Here is a 19,370-nt window from a genome sequence, read left to right on the forward strand (position 1 = left end):
CCATGCAGACTATACGGATACAATTCAAAAGAACATGATAGAAACGTACAGTTGTGCTTGAAAGTTTGTGAACCCTTTAGAATTTTCTATATTAATGCATAAATATGACCTAAAACATCATCAGATTTTCACTCAAGTCCTAAAAGTAGATAAAGAGAAACCAGTTAAACAAATGAGACAAAAATATTATACTTGGTCATTTATTAGAAAAAGGGAGCCCAAAATGAGTATATACAGTATTTACAGTGCTTCCTGAGTCCCAAAAGAAAAAGAATACTGCACACAAACTAGTATAATCCATATATATATATATATATATATATTTACACACAAAAGCAAAATGTGAAGCTGTCTTCCTCCACAGTGATCCAACTCAGGAAGTTGCTCCTCCAAACAGTGTATAATACAGTATTCGCCCAAAAATATACAAAATACAGAAAAAAAAGTGCATATACAAAAATAAACAGTGCACCACTAACCACAACCCAATAAATACCTCCACTAAAGTTAATCGAGAGATATTTATATGAAAAAATATTTACAAAAACAAAGCACAAACCTTAATGCTTGGTAACTTCTAAAACGCAGATCTACCAAGTACAGTACTATACCTTCCTCCAAGACGAACTAGTCAGAAAAGACCCCCTCTAGAGGCCATGATTCCCTTTTGTATCCGGCGCCAGTGCGCCGACCAATTAAACAGCCGTACGTCATCCCTCTCGGGGTACGCGATGACGTGAACACGTTTGCGAAAAGCGGCGTCTACTATCCCACATAATTACTATAAAAATCGAGAAGCCGGCGCGCGCGCATAGCTGTGCCGGCTTTTCAGACGCAGACTGCGCTTTTTCCTTTAGTGAACTTAAGCGCTTTCCATTCTTTTCTTCCTTCCCCTGAGCTACAACTCAAACAACTACGAACACGGCATCCCTATGCTATGCCGGGTTAATTAATATTGAGGCGCTTCGAACTTTCTTTTGCTCCTTTAGAGTTATGATGTCGCGGGAGGCACACGCAAGAGTGGAGGACCGACAATGCCATCCCGGCCGGTCAATGGCAAGGCTGGCTCTCCCGTCTACATGAGACCCGCCCCGACACTCCCCAAAAGACGCTAATATGGTCAGTGAAGTCGTCTGTCTGCACTTATATAAAGGAAAAAGGCACTTTTCCTTTCTTTATTCATTTTTGTCCTAACAAATGCCTCTCTTAACACTACAGAGAGGACGCTAAACAAATTTTCTTTAATTACTGGTAATGCCAGTAAGGCACATTACCACACTCCCCAGCACACCACCGAGTAGAAGAGGGCGCTCGCCACAACCGTCTGATTGAACATCAGCATCTTATTGCAGAATCACCGATTCTGTTCATAACTTTTATGGACAGAATTTCTAGGCGCAGCCAGGGTGTTGAAGGGGTCCGGTTTGGTGGACTCAGGATTGGGTCACTGCTTTTTGCAGATGATGTCCTGTTTGCTTCATCAGGCCGTGATCTTCAGCTCTCTCTGGATCGGTTCGCAGCTGAGTGTGAAGCGGCTGGGATGAGAATCATCACCTCCAAATCCGAGACCATAGTCCTCAGCCGGATAAGGGTGGAGTGCCCTCTCAGGGTTGGGGGAGAGATCCTGCCCCAAGTGGAGGAGTTCAAGTATCTCTGGGTTTTGTTCACGAATGAGGGAAGAATGGAGCGTGAGATCGACAGGCGGATCGGTGCGGCATCCGCAGTGATGCGGGCTCTGCATCTGTCTGTCGTGGTGAAAAAGGAGCTGAGCCGTAAGGCAAAGCTCTCAATTTACCAGTCGATCTACGTGCGTACCCTCACCTATGGTCATGAGCTATGGGTAGTGACCGAAAGAACGAGATCGCGAATACAAGCGGCTGAAATGAGTTTCCTCCGCAGGGTGTCTGGCTTTCCCTTAAAGATAGGGTGAGAAGCTCAGTCATCCGGGAGGGGCTCAGAGTAGAGCCGCTGCTTCTCCGGATCGAGAGGAGTCAGATGAGGTGGCTCGGGCATCTGATCAGGATGCCTCCTGGACGCCTCCCTGGTGAGGTGTTCCGGGCACGTCCAACCGGGAGGAGGCCCCGGGGAGGACCCAGGAAACGCTGGAGGGACTATGTCTCCCGGCTGGCCTGGGAACGCCTTGGGATTCTCCCGGAAGAGCTGGAAGAAGTGGCCGGGGAGAGGGAAGTCTGGGATTCTCTACTTAAGCTGCTGCCCCCGCGACCCGACCTCGGATAAGCGGAAGAGGATGGATGGATCTTATTGCAGATGTTGAAGGACGCCAGCCTTCTAAGGAAGTATAGTCGGCTCTGTCCTCTCTTACACAGAGCATCAGTATTGGCAGTCCAGTCCAATTTATCATCCAGCTGCACTCCCAGGTATTGAAACATTTTGAACCCAGAGCCATGAAAAATATCACCAAGGATAATGAGACTGGGTTACCTCCTATACCGAGATGGGGGTTATTAAAAAAATAGGGTAATCAAATACAGATTTGTGGAGTGATCCGTATCTTTATCTGCTTTGCAATAAACTGTGAGTGCACAAAAGTTCAATGGATTTAAGGGATTGCTCTTTTAAATTCATGAAAATAAAGCAATGAAGTGAGAGATCTGGGGCTGACCAGGGTAGATTCAATTCAAACCTAGAAGGGTGAACCTTCCAGGAGATTTCAACTAGTATCAAATAGATCTTAAGATAAATGCCCAATGGCATCATACCAAATCAGGTAGAGCCACTTCACCAAAAAACCCGGAGATTCTTTAGCCATCCCACAGGATTCGAGGCAGGAGAGATCCAATGTCTTGCTAATATGAAGCAAAGAAGCAGCTGTTGATCTCTAGGTACTTAATTCAGTTTGCACACAGAACAGCCAGTGAGAAAGAAGATTCATTTTCAGACGGCTTGAAAGGGAGCAGAGCAGGTTTAGTCCATTGAATTTTATACCTAGACAGAGCATTAAGAAAATTAAATAAGCTAAAGACTTGAGCAAAACCAGAGAGGGTAATTCACAGAAATCGCAAAATATCATCAGCATAGAGAGGGAAAGAGATAAAGTATGCGAACGAGAGAGACGGGAAGAGAAATAAAGAAAAAGAGAAGGCAAAGAAAGTAAAGTGTGCTGTACTTATTGGTGCTGCTGTGGGAAGTGAAAGAGAACGCTTTACCACTAAAATAAACGTGCATTGTGCTGGAACTTGAGCCTGGTGTCTGTCTGTGTTGGGATTGGGTGGCTGGTGCGCCCCCTGCAGGCCACAACACACAAGGAATAATTAAAAAGGAAAGGCAACTTGCCCTTTAACACAGCCGTTCATGAATCCAGATCTGCACCGCTACCTGAACCTCATCATCAGAAGTTCGGTCTTTAGGTGGACCGAAGAGGAGACATTGATGGAGCAGCAAAACTATTTTTGACAGCATTCCTCTACTTTTGCTGTGAATTGCAGGTTTAAGCTTCTGTCTAAGCATAGCTCAGTATGTTTCACTGGTCACTGATTGTCAGTGTCCCTGAAAATGTGCCAGAATAGGACCCATCGTGTTCCAAAAGGAAATTATCAGGATTTTCATGGTGGTGGGCTGTTGTTTCAATTTCATCTTTACTGGTGAAGGTGAGTGTTTCCATTGTATGGTTGTATGGTTAGTCTTTCTATTTTTGGCTCACAATGAACCCTTGTCTCATCTCCTGTGACAATCTGCACCAAAACACTCCAATCTTCCTCAGAAGAGGCGTTTTTAATAGTGTTAGCTTTTGTCCATTGCAGTTACAGCATCATTCTCAAATTGCCTTTACTTTTTGATTTACCCTTGTATATATGATTATGTATGTGCCTCCAAAAGCTGGTACTTTTGAAGCCCGGATATTTGGGGAGGACTGGCAAAAAGAAAGGCATCTGGCCATAAAGACCATGTGCCAAAAACTCTATTGGAGACTCTTTTCTGACAGTGTTTCTACCATAGACATAGAATTACTAGACGCCGCATGACCAGCAGCATCGTACGTCAACTTCGCCGCCATATTGCGAGTGGCACTGCTGTGGAGGGAAGTAATGAATAATGTGTTGTTTGGGATTTTACAAACCGCTGTACGCTCCAAACCAGATCCCGGGGGATTACATTTCATATAGGTAAGGCTGAACAATTGTTTTGGTTATATTTGACCATTAGAAAATCCCGTTTTATAATCTTAGCACTCAAGGTCACCTTACAATAAAATTAAACAACATTAGTAAAATTAAAAATAGAGAATGGTAAATAAAAAAAAGCAATAATTAGCAAACAAACAAAGATAACTGGCAGTAACAGTGCAAAATTGACAATTGGTATTTCGGTTTGGAAAGATAAGTTTTGAGGGTCGTTTTAAAATGTGTTATTGAATCGAGCTGATGTATATGAGAGGGAAGAGAATTCCCGAGTTGAGGAGCACTATGAGAGACACTCGAGCTCCCATAGCACAGAGTTTGATGTGTGGTAAAGAAAATACAGCGGCAGATGAGAATCTGAGTGAGCGAAACGAGTGTCAGTCTGTAGGAGATCAGTGAGGTTGTGGAGAGCTTTAAATGTTAAGAGCGGTATATAGTATTGTATTCTGTAGTTAACAGGGAGCCAGTGAAGTTGAGAGAGAATAGGTGTAGTATGTTCAGTGGATTTAGAACAGCAGGTTATTATCCTGACAGCAGAATTTTAAAGAAGTTGTAAGCGATGGATACGTGTTTGTGGGATGATAGATAGTATTACAGTAATCTATACGTGAGGTGACTCGGGCATTAACCAATACTTCAGTACTCTGTTGCGTTAGAACAGAACGAAGTCTAGAAATGTTTCGGAGATGGAAGAAGGCAGTCCGAGAAATGTTACTTATACGTGAGGAATTATTTAATAATATTGCCATTATTAGTGTATAAATTGTATTAAACGATTCGCCAAAATCTATTGTATGTAAATTATACTGTTTTAAACGTTATTGTTTTTTCATCAGAAAACCCGGTTTCCACGTCTACCTGTATTAGTTTAAATGGCACTTTTACCACTCGCAATAGGGCGGACGCGCTGACGTATCGTGTCGACTGGGCAACACAGTGAATGCGGCGTCTATCCATATATGTCTCTGGTTTCTACACCGAAACTCAGTGAAAGTCTCTGATTGGCCAGTACTTGTGGGTTCAAGCGCATTCACCATATTGCGAGTGGCAAAAGTGCCATTTAAAATAATACAGGTAGACGTGGAAACCGTGTTTTCTGATGAAAAAACAATAACGTTTTAAACAGTATCGTTTACATACAACAGATAAAGGCGAATCGTTTAAATGCAGTTATTCATATCCACTTATACACTAATAATCGCAATTATTAACTAATAATAATATTATTATTAAATAATTCCTCCCATATAAGTAACATTTCTCTAACTGCTTTCTTCCATCTCCAAAACATTTCTAGACTTCGTCCTGTTCTCACGCAACACAGTACTGAAGTATTGGTTAATGTCCGTGTCCCCTCACGTATAGATTACTGTAATGCTATTCTATGTGGAATCCCACAAAAACGTATCCATCGCTTACAACTTCTTCAAAATTCTGCTGCCAGGATAATAACCTGCTGTTCTAAATCCACTGAACATATTACACCTATTCTCTCTCAACTTGGCTCCCTGTTAACTACAGAATAGAATACAAAATACCGCTCTTAACATTTAAAGCTCCCCACAACCTCACTGATCTCCAGCCTTACACTCCCTCTCACTCACTCAGATCCTGTAATTTGAGAGTATTCAGTCTGGCAATGTGGTGCAGCCTTAGTTTGTGGAAGACAGACACAACTAAAGACAAGAGCATAAAATGAAGGTTGTCAATTTCAAACTGTGTTTCCTCAATGTGCTCCTTGAGAAAAAACATCGTCAAGTTTGAGAAATGTTAACAGCTAACAACAATCTACATAGTTAGTGACTAAATACGTTTAGCCAAAACGTTGTTTAGAGGCTCACTTGAGCACATAAATGCATAGCTTTGCTATCTTAACCTGGTGTAGCTAAAGTAAAGATTATAAAACGGAAATTTCAAATGGCCAAATATAACCAAAACAATTGTTCAGCCTTACCTATGAAACGTAATCTCCCGGGATCTGGTTTCTATTTCTGATTCTATGTCTATGAGTTCGAGTTGGTCGGGTTTAAGCATGAAGACTGATATTGCTCAAAGTGAAGGCAAGAATGTCAGCCAATCACAGGCAGAGTAGGGCGGGTCTTCACTGAATAGAGGAGCGGAAAACCTTCATTCTGAGTGAAAACAGCTGGCACTCTTGTGGCCTATGGAGGAATATTTCGGACAAAATGAAATAAATAAATAAATGCGTAAATAAATAAAAGTACTGTGAAATGTGAGCATAAATAAATAAATGTGTCATGAAATGAGAGCCTTAATAAACAAATATGTCATGAAATGACAGCATAAATAAATAAATGTGTCACAAAATGTTTTTCGTTGCTTATTTATTTATTTCATTTTGTCCGTAACATTCCTGCAAACCGTCATGAAATACGGCTTGAAATAAAACTGTCACTTTCACTCGTCAAAGTTGAGAGGGTGGGCTCTAACACGCCCTCTAGTTACTGATTGGTGAATCGATAGCACACGGACTAATTAGAAAAATGCTTACTACTGCCGATGAAATGGATTCTGCCGAAGATATTACGTATTTCAGAGAGAGAATTGAAGATTTATCGGAAGAAATTACAATGTTGGCGGCCCTTTTAGACTCCGATATAGATGAAACTATTTTTGAAATTATCGAAGAACAAGTGGAACGGACTCGACTACACTCCAGTTGAGGTGATGCAGTTCCCTGCTCTGGACGTCCATCCTTTGACATTCCAGCTGAGTCAATAGAACACCTTCTGTTATGCGGTTTAAAAGTACGACAGATTGCAGATCTAAATGGTGTATCGGAGAAGACGATCACAAGGCGAATGAGCCAGTTTGATATACGGTAAGCTGCAACGGCCCTATTAGTGCAGGTACTTTGACATGGAATGCCCAAAGCAGCTCCAACTAATATTTTGAACTGAACAATTTTACAACTGATCAGAGCTGTACAGTTGTTTGAAAAAGTAGCTGCGAATATGCAACTGACTTTATACTCGTAAAACAAGGGTCAAATACTCAGTTCTAAAAGGGCCGCCAACATTGTCATTTCTTCCGATAAATCTTCAATTCTCTCTTTAAAATACGTAATATCTTCGGCAGAATCCATTTCATCGGCAGTAGTAAGCATTTTTCTAATTAATTCTTGTGCTATCGATTCACCAATCAGTAACTAGAGGGCGTGTTAGGGACCGCCCTCTCAACTTTGACGAGTGAAAGTGACAGTTTTATTTCAAGTCGTATTTCATGACGGTTTGCAGGAATGTTACGACAAATGAAATAAATAAATAAGCAACGAAAAACATATTTCGTGACACATTTATTTATTTATGCTCTCATTTCATGACACATTTATTTACTTATGCACACATTTCACAGTACTTTTATTTATTTACGCATTTATTTATTTATTTCATTTTGTCCGAAATATTCCTCCATAGTGGCCGCGGCAGTGAAATGGAGAGAAAAATATACAGGAGTGAGAAGACAAGAGAGGGAAAAGCGACGAAATAGTCAATGTGCCATGGCTTTTGCTAAACGGCGGAAGCTTGACACTGAAAACAGGGCTTTTAATCCGGAATAACGTTTTGTGTTCATACTTCCCGTAGGAAGCTTGAAACTGCTGTGTCTCATCTGCTCTGAGACGGTGGCAGTGCTTAAAAGCGGAAATGTGAAACACTACTATGAAACTAAGCACAAAATGACATTTGAGAAAAGTTACCCACTAAATTCACCAGTTAGGCTACAGAAAACAAGCGATCTTAAAGCCAACTAACAATCGGTCAACGAGGATTTTAACACATTCATTTAATGGCCAACAACTCGCTAGCGAGTCTTCCCTCAGAGATGCGTGGATTTTGGGACGTCGCAAAAAAACATTCAGCGATGGCAATCTTCACACATGCATGAGGATGGCACTGACGCCATTCCAGCCCAGATTTAAAATCCTGGCCGACCAAGCAAGAGCTCCCTTCTCTCGCTGAACAAGAGAAAGTAGGCAGTGGGATACGAGGGGAAGATACGTTCAGTTATTTAAAGTGGTTCAGATTAACTGTGAAACTGGTTATGCCTGTTCTTGTGCACATATTAAAAACTCTTATATTTTATTGTTATATGTGGCCAAGTCTTTTTTATTTTTGTTGAAACGTTAAAACTTATTATTATTATGAAAGTACTTATATCTAATTCTCAGTTGAATGTCAAAGTTACCTTGCTTTTACTGTTATTTATTTTTTCTTATTTTATTGTATGTAGCCCTCCAGAGTCCAGAGTTGCACTGAAAATAAATATTGTTGAAATGGCTTTGAACTTTCTTCGTTTCATTTGAGTCACTGACTTCACACAGTGCAGATGTTGATACAATGGCAGTGCTACTTCAAAATATATAAATTAATTGTAATGTAAAAATTATAATGCAACTTAAACATGATGATGCTGCGGACCTGTACACATGAGGAAATTTTCTCTATCCGGACCTCCTTAAATAATAATTGACTACTCCTGTCCTAAAGGTTAAACTACACCCTACTGGAATACTCTTAAAGACAAAATCAGTATGCCAATAACTGACAAAGACGATTATTCCATACCTTGCATTATCAAACCAAATATGTACAGTATGTATTATTAGCTGATGAAATAACAGTGTTTGGCAACAATCACTCTACTTTAAAATACAAAAAGAAATCAATTCCATAAATGATAAATCCAAGATTTTTTTTTAATAGATTCATCAAGAATAGTTTCCAACTATAATCAGTCTTCTTTTTAAATCATAAAAAAGCAAGCTGGACTAAACAAGATGGAGACGTGAAGGAGAAAATGAAGCCAGCTCAGGAGGACACAAACTGACGAGTACTCCCAGGAGGGCTGACTTACTCAAAGCTCTGCAGTATGGGTTCATGCCCAGTTTCCTTTAAAAACTTCATAAAGTCTCCAGGTCTTAACCCCGTTGACGCGGAATTAGTCATTGGATGAAAATAAATTAGTTCATAGTCTCCGTTAACCAAGCTGCTGTCTAAGACGAATCTGACATCCTTCTGTTTGTCAAAAAGCAGAGCAAGCGGAGTGGCACAGCCCTGGCCAACCTGCAGCTTCTCCAGCATGGCTGCTTCTTCGGCAAATCTTAGGTTTCCACTTCCCACTCCGAGTTTTTTTGCCAGGTCATTAAGATTGACTTGTCTGTCATGCCGGGCTGTGACGAGCCAAAGGCCTTTCTTTTTTTTGTCTTTGAGAAAAAGATTTTTGCTGACAGTGCCACTTACGTGCTGCAAATGGGGCATCATTTCTTCAACAGTAAATACCTAAAATACAAAAAATGTTCATTTTCCTTTAAAATAACTATAAAAACCATATACATATATCGTTTAGCAGGTTGAGGTTCACAAAATGTATTGTGCTGTGTTAATCTTACCATTCAGCTATGCAAACAGTTTAGCACCAGTTTGCAAACATTTTTCATTTTATGCAATAATTGCAATGTCCACCGGTTTGGAAAAGAGAAAGAAGAGAAAAGACCCCGTTGACACATCTGCAATACGAGCAACCTGTTTAAACAATAAGGGCTGAACACAGGGGTGTAAAATAAAGAGAAGAGGACAAAGGAAATGTGGTCTGCTCATCCATCGTCCTACAAGAGACCGGTGATTTGAAGCTTTTCAACAACAAGTTCAATATCCAGGTAGAGTGCACTACTTGCTGACAATTCCAAGGTTAACGTCATTGTGACATTCATAAGCCGTATACTAATTTTAACAAATGCATTTCATATAACGGTTGGCATAATGAATAGCAGGAAACACTGGTCTGTTCCTGCCTTGCAGGCTGTGTTAGCTGGGATTGGCTCCAGTGCCCCCCTGTTACCGTGTTCAGGACTAAGCAGGTGCTGACAATGGATAGCAACTGGCATCGCCGACTCACAGATCGGGCACCCTGGGTGTACATTCTGTGTTTTGATTTTCCATCGGAGTACATACACTACATTCTCCGCATTTCTGTCAAGTACTCCGGTGTGTACAGGTGGGAGCCCTACAACCAGTGCTGCCAAAGGAGACCCTGAATCAGATTAAGTGGGCTTCAGAACTGTATTTTATGAGTGTCTCAATGCACGCTCAATAATCCAGGTAAGGAAATTCTAGAAAGCTGATTCTGTTCATCTGGACATTAGTTTCCCCCCCCGATACATTTCATCACTCATCCAACTGACTTCCTCAGTCTCAGTTGACTCTAAACAATCCAGAAGAGAGGAAGGACAACCGCTGCCTAAGCGAGAACCTTTGGTGATCCCTTATGTGTCAGGAGCATCGGAACAGCTGAGACGCATTTTTTCAAAACACCAGGGGCCTCATGCATAACGCTATTCGTAGAATTCACACTATAACATGGCATACGGACAAAAGCAGAAATGTGCTTACGTACAAAAAAATCCAGATGCATAAATCTGTGCGAACGCCAACTTCCACATTCTTCCGCTCCATAAATCCCGGTCAGTGTGTAAAGCAACGCACGTGCACACGCCTGCTGCCCCACTCCAACTCAACAGCCTTCTGTGAAAAGGCAATGGCAAAAGCATGGGGGAAAATAGAAGAATTTCAGTGAATACCAAGTGGAGGCAAGGAAAAACGTACTATTTGTTGGTTTAAACAGTGTTATAAGCAACAAAAGGAAGTCGATCGAGTGACACAGAGTGTCGGAGAAACTCGAAAGCTCAAGTTCACAAAGTCGCACAGTGCCCAAAATTAAAAGGAAGTTGTCAGATATCAAAGTCGCCGTGAAAAGGCGAGTCGTAGCCCACCGTCTGAGTGTCATATGAAACCTTATTACGGTACTTAGAAAAAAAATCGTAGTGGGCAAAAAGCACGAAATGTCAACTTCAATCTCGAAATTTCCACTTTAATCACGTAGTTTATTTTGTCATTAAAGTAGAACATCATACACTTAATCTTAAAATCATTTAATTTACTAGTTTCTCAAATCCCATCATAACTAAAGTAACACGTTAAATGTTTTGTTTTGTATTTGATCTTCTGTGTGCTCTATGTGTGTGAATCACTATGTGCTTCCGGGCTCCTCCGACTGGACACAGAATCCATTATATTTGTGATATTACAGCACTGAATAGTTAAAATACTGAGATGTATACTTGATATCATTTTCATGATGATAGGAGTTAAAGCACGTTATTAAACATGGGAACATGGTGGCACAGTGATTGTTCCTGCCTCACGCAAGATCCTTGCTGCGGAGTGCGTGGCCTTCGATGAAATATTTTATTATAGCAGTACTGTCTCTTTTAAATGTACTAACCTCCAATTCCTGTCCTTCCTTTTCTTTCTCCAAATACCCAATCGCCACACAATCAGCTCTGTAATAGATGTTAAGCCATCTGAGCTTAGAACGCAGATTTTTCAAAACTTTTAAGGAACATTGAAATATCTTCGTAGTACGTGTTTAATTATTCTATCCATCTATCCTTCCAGTGTCATGCCAGCCCAGCAAGAAAACAGTGCGAGGCAGGAACAAACCGTGAACAAAGCTCAAGTTCCTCGCTAGCGCTGTGGCACCGTGTCCTGATGTTTAATTATTAACAATTTAGATTATTTAAATGAAGTTAAAGTTTTATCTGTATAATATAATAAACATATTTTGCTGCATTTCACCTTAAAAATGATATCGTCATCATATGTAAATACATGCTTTATAAGGTGGCTCAGGTTGTACAATATTATAACTGTAGTGCAAGTTTACAGTGAGGTGATTGTACTTATAAGTACAAACAGTTCTACAAGGAGCACTTGATGGACTGATTGAGTACATTTATAGTTCTTGTGATGAAACTGTTTCTGAACTCCGAGGAAAGGCTCTGAAGCGTTTGCCGTGTGAGAGCATTCAAATAGCGAATGGCTGAGGCAGCGTGTGCTTGATGCTGTATACCGATAATTCTCTTTCCGATCAGCAGCTGTACATCTGTGATTCACACTCGGATACAGTGATATAAATACTCTGAGTGGTGCAGTGAGAGTAATATGGAAAAAGATGATCCGATGTGGCAACCCGTAACGAGAGAAGCTGAAAGAAGCCATTGTATTTAGAATAGTTTGACCATTCTGTGAACCATTATATTGTTACAGGTTAATTACAATCCGATGCTTTGAACTAACAAACAATATGAGGTTAATTTCAGTGTATTTATAAAGCCACGTCAGGGATGTGGATCTAAACAAGACAGGGGAAACCACACAGGAACAGTAGCACTGCTTTGACGCTGGGTGCCACCAGTCTGCAAAACCGAGCGGAGAACTTGCGTACGACAAGGTATGAGCTACTGTGAAAATGTGTGTGGCTTTACGCCAAGTTTAGTTGTTATACATCGAGATTTGAGCATGGAAACGTTCGTACGCAACATTTTTGTGCGTTCGCCCCGTTTATTCAAACCCCAAAACACGATACGGCAAAAATTGGTTCACCCCAAGGATCGGGTGCCCCGGCACAGACAGAGTAATATAGTTTACACAGTTAAGTGCCAAGAGGATTGCCATGAATCATACATCGGGGAAACCAAACACCCACTGACGAAGCGGATGGCACAACACAGAAGAGCTACCTCGTCAGGCCAGGACTCCGCAGTCTATTTACATCTACAGGACAGTGGTCACTCATTCAGTGATGAAGATGTGCACATCCTGGACAGGGAGGAACGCTAGTTTGAGCGAGGAGTGAAAGAGGCTGAACCGAGGAGGGGGCCTTAGGGTACATCTTTCACCATCTTACAATGTGGTGATTGCAGCCATTCCCCAACTCTCTGTGAATGCTACTCATGGCCATTGATCAATGGACAATTTGCATATCATTGATCACACGACCCACTGTTAGTCAATGGTGCTAGTTTGGTCATTAGGCCAAGGTACTGTTTATAAGGTTGGAGAAACCTGCAGTCAACTGAGACTGAGGAAGTCACTTGGATGTGTATTTTATGAGTATTTACTGTACTTCCTATAAAGCTGAGCAATACAACAGTGCATAAATATCTATACTAATAAAAGGCAAAGCCCTCACTCACTCACTCACTCACTCACTCATTCATCACCAATTCTCCAACTTCCCGTGTGGGTGGAAGGCTGAAATTTGGCAGGTTGATTCCTTACAGCTTCCTTACAAAAGTTGGGCAGGTTTTATATCGAAATTCTACGCGTAATGGTCATAACTGGAAGCAGTTTTTCTCCATTTACTGTAATGGAGATGAGCTTCAACGCCGTGGGGGGGAGTTTCGTGTGACATCATCACGCCTCCCACGTAATCACGCAGTACATAGAAAACCAGGAAGACCTCAAAAATGCGCTCAAGAAAACATGCATTATATAATTGAGAAGGCAGCGAAACAATAAGAAGCGAGTTCTGCTACTTCGGAAACAAAGCACGATGTAAACCTACACTTTAAATTAAGTTCATAGACAGGCTGCCGCTGGCGTTTGTAATTTAGTGCCTGCCCATAGAAGGCCGTCCGTCAGCGGCAATCCAATAGCAAACTGCCACGGGTAAATATTCACGGGTGAAGGACTGTGCTTATGGAGAGGAAGATGAGATGGTCAGGGTGGTGTTTGACACAAACTCAGCGAAACTGCGAGAGAAAGTTTTAAGTGCCAGGACTAAGGTAACATTAAATACAGCTATGGACATAGCACGAGATGGCACCAGCACAGCTGGGAACCTTCGATGCAAGTACACCGAGTGGCTCACGGAACTGACGCAGTGCACAGATAAAAGCAACAGTTCCAAAGAGCTGAACAAAACCGAATTACACAATTGAAAAGGCAGCAAAAATATGAAGCGCCTGATAAGCATATTCATAAATGCAGCTACTGTGGAAACAAAGCACACGGTGGAAAAAGTCAATGTCCCGCTAAAGGAAGACAGTGTAAAAAACCTGTGCATGCAGTGTGTCAGGTCTCAGATAAAGAAGAAGACGAGCTGTTTATTGATGCAGTAAGAAACTAATCGATGAATGAAACCTGTCATCTTTACAACGATTGACAAACACGGAATGTAACTTGAACACAACACATCGTACAAATACGACCTGATTGAAAGAAATAATGATAATCAAATCCTTGATGACAGCAACATTCAATAACACTCACAAAACAATTACTGTATATTGACAATCATGTTACGTTATTTTTAAAATGTTCCCTTTTCTTTTTCATAACTTCTACTTCTCCACTGCGATACGCGGGTATATATTTAAATGTATATATATATCCCTATCTACAGTACATACTCTGATAGACAAGCCACATGCTGTGGCTCAATTGTAGAGTCTTAAGCCTCTAATGCCGACATTCGAGGTTCGATTCCCGAGAGGGATGTACTGACTATGTACGCTACTGATTCATTTTACCTTCGCATCTCCTTGGTTTGGGACGTATGGAAAAATATTCGGTTAACGCAGAATCATGTTACGTTATTTTTAAAATGTTTCCCTTTATTAGCACAAGCACAGCTGAGAAGCTTCGATGCATGTACTCCATAACGCGTTAAAAAAAAAGCATTTAATCACACTTTCAATTCCAAGCAAACGGAACTTTTGTCAATGCATCATTTCCTGGTACATCCATTACACTGATGCACACATCACAGCTACAAAAATGTTAGAGTCGGAATAAAGCGCGTTCCTACGACTGATCATTTCGACTACCCGAGCTAAGCCTTGATAAAAGCATGGTTTTGTGCACACTGAAAAGCAAGCAAAATTAGATGCATTACAGAAAGCGGACTTTGTGGCTCTTACTGGGGATCATTGGACTTCCGTGACCGTTAGTAATTCTAATTACATCTAATTACAAAATGTTCAATGATCACACTGTTTTAGCCTAATGTACAAAATAATTTTGGCTAAGGTTACTCAGAGTTTAAAGATTAAGTTGGTCAAATTACCTTTTATGTTTCTGACTTATTTTTTAAGAAGAAAAACTGCACTTTATGTTGAAATTTTGGTTATTATTATTTAAAGACAATACTATTCTGAAAATCTACTTAAAGTACTTAAACTACCACTTTATTTTTAAGTCTGCCCAATTTTAACCAGGGATGATATTTTTGTTTCTGTTTTGAATTCAAATGCAGTTTAAAGGCTTTTTTTCAGAAATTAAAACAGCTTCAGTTTACAATATTCATGTACATGTCTATTATTTGATTCTGTCGCCCACTAAAACCTTTTAAATTAAAAAAAAACATTTGCGATTTGGGGCAAATTTACGTGCGATTACATACGATTAATCAAGATTAATTCTTACACAGCCTCTAATTAATTGGATTAATTTTTTAATCGAGTCCCACCCTAATATATATATATATATGTGGATATATATATGTAGATTTGTATATATAAATGTGTATATACAGTATATATGTAGATATGTATATGTGTATATACAGTATGTATATATACAGTATGTGTGTATATGTATATATATATAACTGTGTATATATATCTGTATAGATGTATATATATATATATATATTTATATATATATGCCAGCAACACTCATGACAATGACAAAACAATTACATTGTCAATCATGTTACGTTATTATTAAAATGTTTCCTTTTCTTTTTACTTCTCTCTGCCAATCGCAGGTATTTTGCTATATATATATATATATATATATATATACAGATATATACAGATATATATATATACAGATATATATAAATAGATAGATATGACAACAACACTCATATCAATGACAAAACAATTACATTAACAATCATCTTACGTTATTTTTAAAATGTTTGCTTTTCTTTTTCATAACTTCTTTAACACACTGCTTCTCCGCTGCGAAGCTCGGGTATTCTGCTATATATATATATGTATAAATATGTATATATATATATATGTATAAATATGTATATATGTATAAATAGTTAAGTAAACATTCCACTTGAATATCTGGAAATCTTTCTTATGTCCAATTTATTGTGCAATACTCTATGGTTTTGTTGGAAAGTATTAACCAAGTACAGAATTTAATGGCTTACTGTCTGTGATGAGAATTTCACATTTACTTTAGGATGCTCTGAAATATGAACAAAAATTATGACCAAACTATATTTTTGCTTTAACAGTAATATTGTGTACCCACTTAGATCAAAATAATAGTGAGAAGTCAAGCAAAATTACATTTTTCTTATTGGCCAACTAAAAAGATTACAATATGCAAGCATTCGAGGCAACTCAGGCCCCTTCTTCAGGTAAATTGTAATAAAAGGTGTCATTTTGCTTGACTTCTTACTACATTCATAATGGCTAACACGGTACAACACCCTAGTACTACAAGACAAAATGATAAAAATGTACATTACTTTTATTTTGAAACAGTCATAAGCTTTTGAAATGTAAAGCTTCCAAGTTGACCGCATTCACCATGTGATCAAGCATACAAGTATATCTTCAGTGCTGAACCTTATGGCCACCAGGGGGCATACAGCCCCCCAAACCCCAGACACAACAGACACTGAGCCAAAGTCCAACACACAACACGCCTTTATTCCACTATTTGCTTTAAGTGTTCATCTGAAGAGGATTGAAAATGTGTTGAATTTCCACACATCAGTCTTTCTTCTTCTGCACACGCTAAACATGAAGGATGATCCTACTCCTGCAAGTCTGCATCCCTTATATGTAGCTGGGACCCTTGAGCAGTTAATCTTTTACACACTTAGTTACAAAAGTAGTATAAATTGCTACTGGAGCTGTGTATCCTCATTGATTATGTCATTATAAGAGCACAAATAATGTAACCAGATTACCATCTCTAAAGCAAGTCATACCTTTACTTCTGAAAATGTATCACTGCCAAACCGAGCCATTGCTTGTTTCCAAAAAATAAAACCAATTAATTTTTGATAAGACTTAATGTCGTCATGATATTTTAATGTGTAAGTAAGATACCAAACTTTTATTTACCAGTAAAACACATGGACTGGTTGGTTCTAAAATAAAATGCAAAAAAATAAAATGAGGCCTCTTTCTCATTCTTGCATCCTGGACCCTGGACATGGCTTTGCAAGGCAATCAGCCGTCATGTTTGCTGCTCAACTGCTCCATATTAAGGATTACTTCTTGCTTGTCAATGTGATTCGGAGTCTTGCGTTACTGTTTCTTCGTCACTTAATTACCTTTTTCAATTTGCTTGATGCTCACTTACGTCACCTCTCTCTCACTTTCTGCCATTATGGCAGTTATCACTTGGTTTTACAATCACTTTACTGTTCTTTATATTTAATAAGGCTCATTGTTCAATAAACACAATACTAACACTTGATAATGAATTCTGAACATGGGGACGGTGGTTCTTATAGTGATGTTTTCTGGCCATCAGTAAAGTGGCCATTTTTACAATCTCCAGAACATTTCACGTTGTATCCATGATTACTGCTTGCTTGTCTATGTGGTTCAGTGTCTTGTCTGCTTATTCTTTCTACTTCTTTGTCACCTAATCACCTTCTTCGACATGCTTGATGCTCAGCAGATGTCACTGCTGTTCTTTTTCTTTCTGTCATTTTGATGGTTATTACTTGGTTTGTCAATCACTTTTCTGTAATCACATAACCACAAGTATTGGCTACAACTAAATTTCCAGAATTTACCACAGCATAAGCTTTCGATTAAGACCAAGATCAATGTTCTAGCCCTAGTAGTTAATGAGTAATCGTGAAACAGACAGATGGACCAAAAAAAAAAAAAGTCATTTCACTTCATGTTGTACCTGTATAACTGTATGTGACGAATAAACTCTTCAATCAGACCTTAAGCATTTTGGACAGATAAGACATGTAGAACATTCAAACATTGTGACCTAGTTACTTAACACTGTTCTGTGGAATTTGAGATGTACTTGATCTTACCTTTCTAAATTGTCCCTAGTGTGTGGTTGGTGTGTGGCTGTGTGTGTGCCCTGCCTGGGGTTTGTTTCCTGCCTTGTGCCCTGTGTAGGCTGGGATTGGCTCCAGCAGACCCCCCGTAACCCTGTAGTTTGGATATGGCGGGTTGGATAATGGATGGATGGATGGATGGATGATCTTACCGGTTGTCAAAGCTGAAGAGGTGCCCCATTATTCAATGTCAATTTCATTGGAGAAAAGCCAACATATTAGATAGCTTCTTATTATTTATTTACTGAAGCTGTTACCATCAGCTTAGCTATTAGTTACAACTGCTTTACAAAAAAATATACCAAGTAGTTTGTAAAGCTGCCTTTCGAAATTCAGACATATATCAAGATTAAAGAAATATAAACATTGTGACAGTCAGTTGAGAAATACGAATGTCGCAGCTAATTTTAACAGGAGAACTCGGACTCTTTTAATACATGTATTTATCTTGACCGCCCCAATATGGCGGACACGTAGACGTATCGCAGCCAGCGTCTTTGTGCGTATTAGTGACTGCCCCGCCCACTCCTGCGAACTTTATTAACACGAATCCTGACTATTACCTGTACTCATATAAAAATTACACTCTCTTTCGAAACGGTGAGATTTGTTTTAATAACAGGTGGAGTTTTTACATAGTTCTTTTTGTATATTGTAAAACAAGGAATTATAAGGCTGAAACCTAATTCTCGACATTGCAGGAGTCAGTACTTTGTGCTTCAGATCCCTGTTTGGAGTGGGTTTAACTCGGTAGTGTAAGTTACATGTACGTTGTCGATCTACGTTGTTTTTCACGCTTATCAAGGTTTCCGGATTATATGCAATGTGTTCATAAACATGTGCAAGAACTCTCATTCAAAACATGTAAGTAATTTATACCAATTCGTTTTACGTAATGAATTTGAACGCCTATCCTCCCTTTTTACTTCGATTGTCTGGCCAATACTGGGCACTAAAAATGCACGAGTGTAGCCAGCTGGCACTCCGCCTGTTAAACGCATTCATTCTTTAAATGTTAAAATGCATTTTTTTATATGCACGCATTACAAACTCGCGTTCTGGGATACGCCGTCGCCATGTTGCCCCCACCCTTCAAAACTGTGTGTTCAATACCTCGGGATGTTCCACGCAAGTGGTTTCGATGTCAAGGCTTTTCAGATATTCCTCCAGCTCTCTTCGTAATTCTACCGAAGACATGGTGAACTGTCGAGGCGGCCTCCCCCAGCGCGTGTCTGTGCAGTGGCTTCCTGATTGCTACCCCCGCCTCGTGGCGAGGTTGCGACGTGGCAGTTGTGCATGCAG

The 19,370-nt window shown here is 39.8% G+C and overlaps 1 protein-coding gene across 1 annotated transcript; it reads right to left on the bottom strand.

The window, feature by feature from the left end:
- Nucleotides 1-8,831: 8,831 nt before the first annotated feature.
- Nucleotides 8,832-19,370, bottom strand: zgc:64201 (prolyl-tRNA synthetase associated domain-containing protein 1). Its single transcript, XM_039738840.1, has 2 exons — nucleotides 19,182-19,370; nucleotides 8,832-9,439 (listed from the first exon to the last, which is right to left on the bottom strand). Exons 1-2 carry the CDS (start codon nucleotides 19,263-19,265, stop codon nucleotides 9,011-9,013), a joined length of 513 nt encoding a protein of 170 aa, XP_039594774.1. The 5' UTR covers nucleotides 19,266-19,370; the 3' UTR covers nucleotides 8,832-9,010.

This window comes from Polypterus senegalus, chromosome 16 (assembly GCF_016835505.1).
Source record: "Polypterus senegalus isolate Bchr_013 chromosome 16, ASM1683550v1, whole genome shotgun sequence".
In the NCBI taxonomy this organism is placed as follows: Eukaryota; Metazoa; Chordata; class Cladistia; order Polypteriformes; family Polypteridae; genus Polypterus; species Polypterus senegalus.

What these genes read in the sequence shown, in the direction of transcription:
- zgc:64201 (XM_039738840.1), bottom strand. Translation starts at nt 19,265, where the DNA reads ATGTCTTCGGTAGAATTACGAAGAGAGCTGGAGGAATATCTGAAAAGC. An exon ending in CTTGCGTGGAACATCCCGAG is followed by an intron (nt 9,440 to 19,181) that starts GTATTGAACACA and finishes TTTGTATTTTAG; the next exon opens with GTATTTACTGTTGAAGAAAT.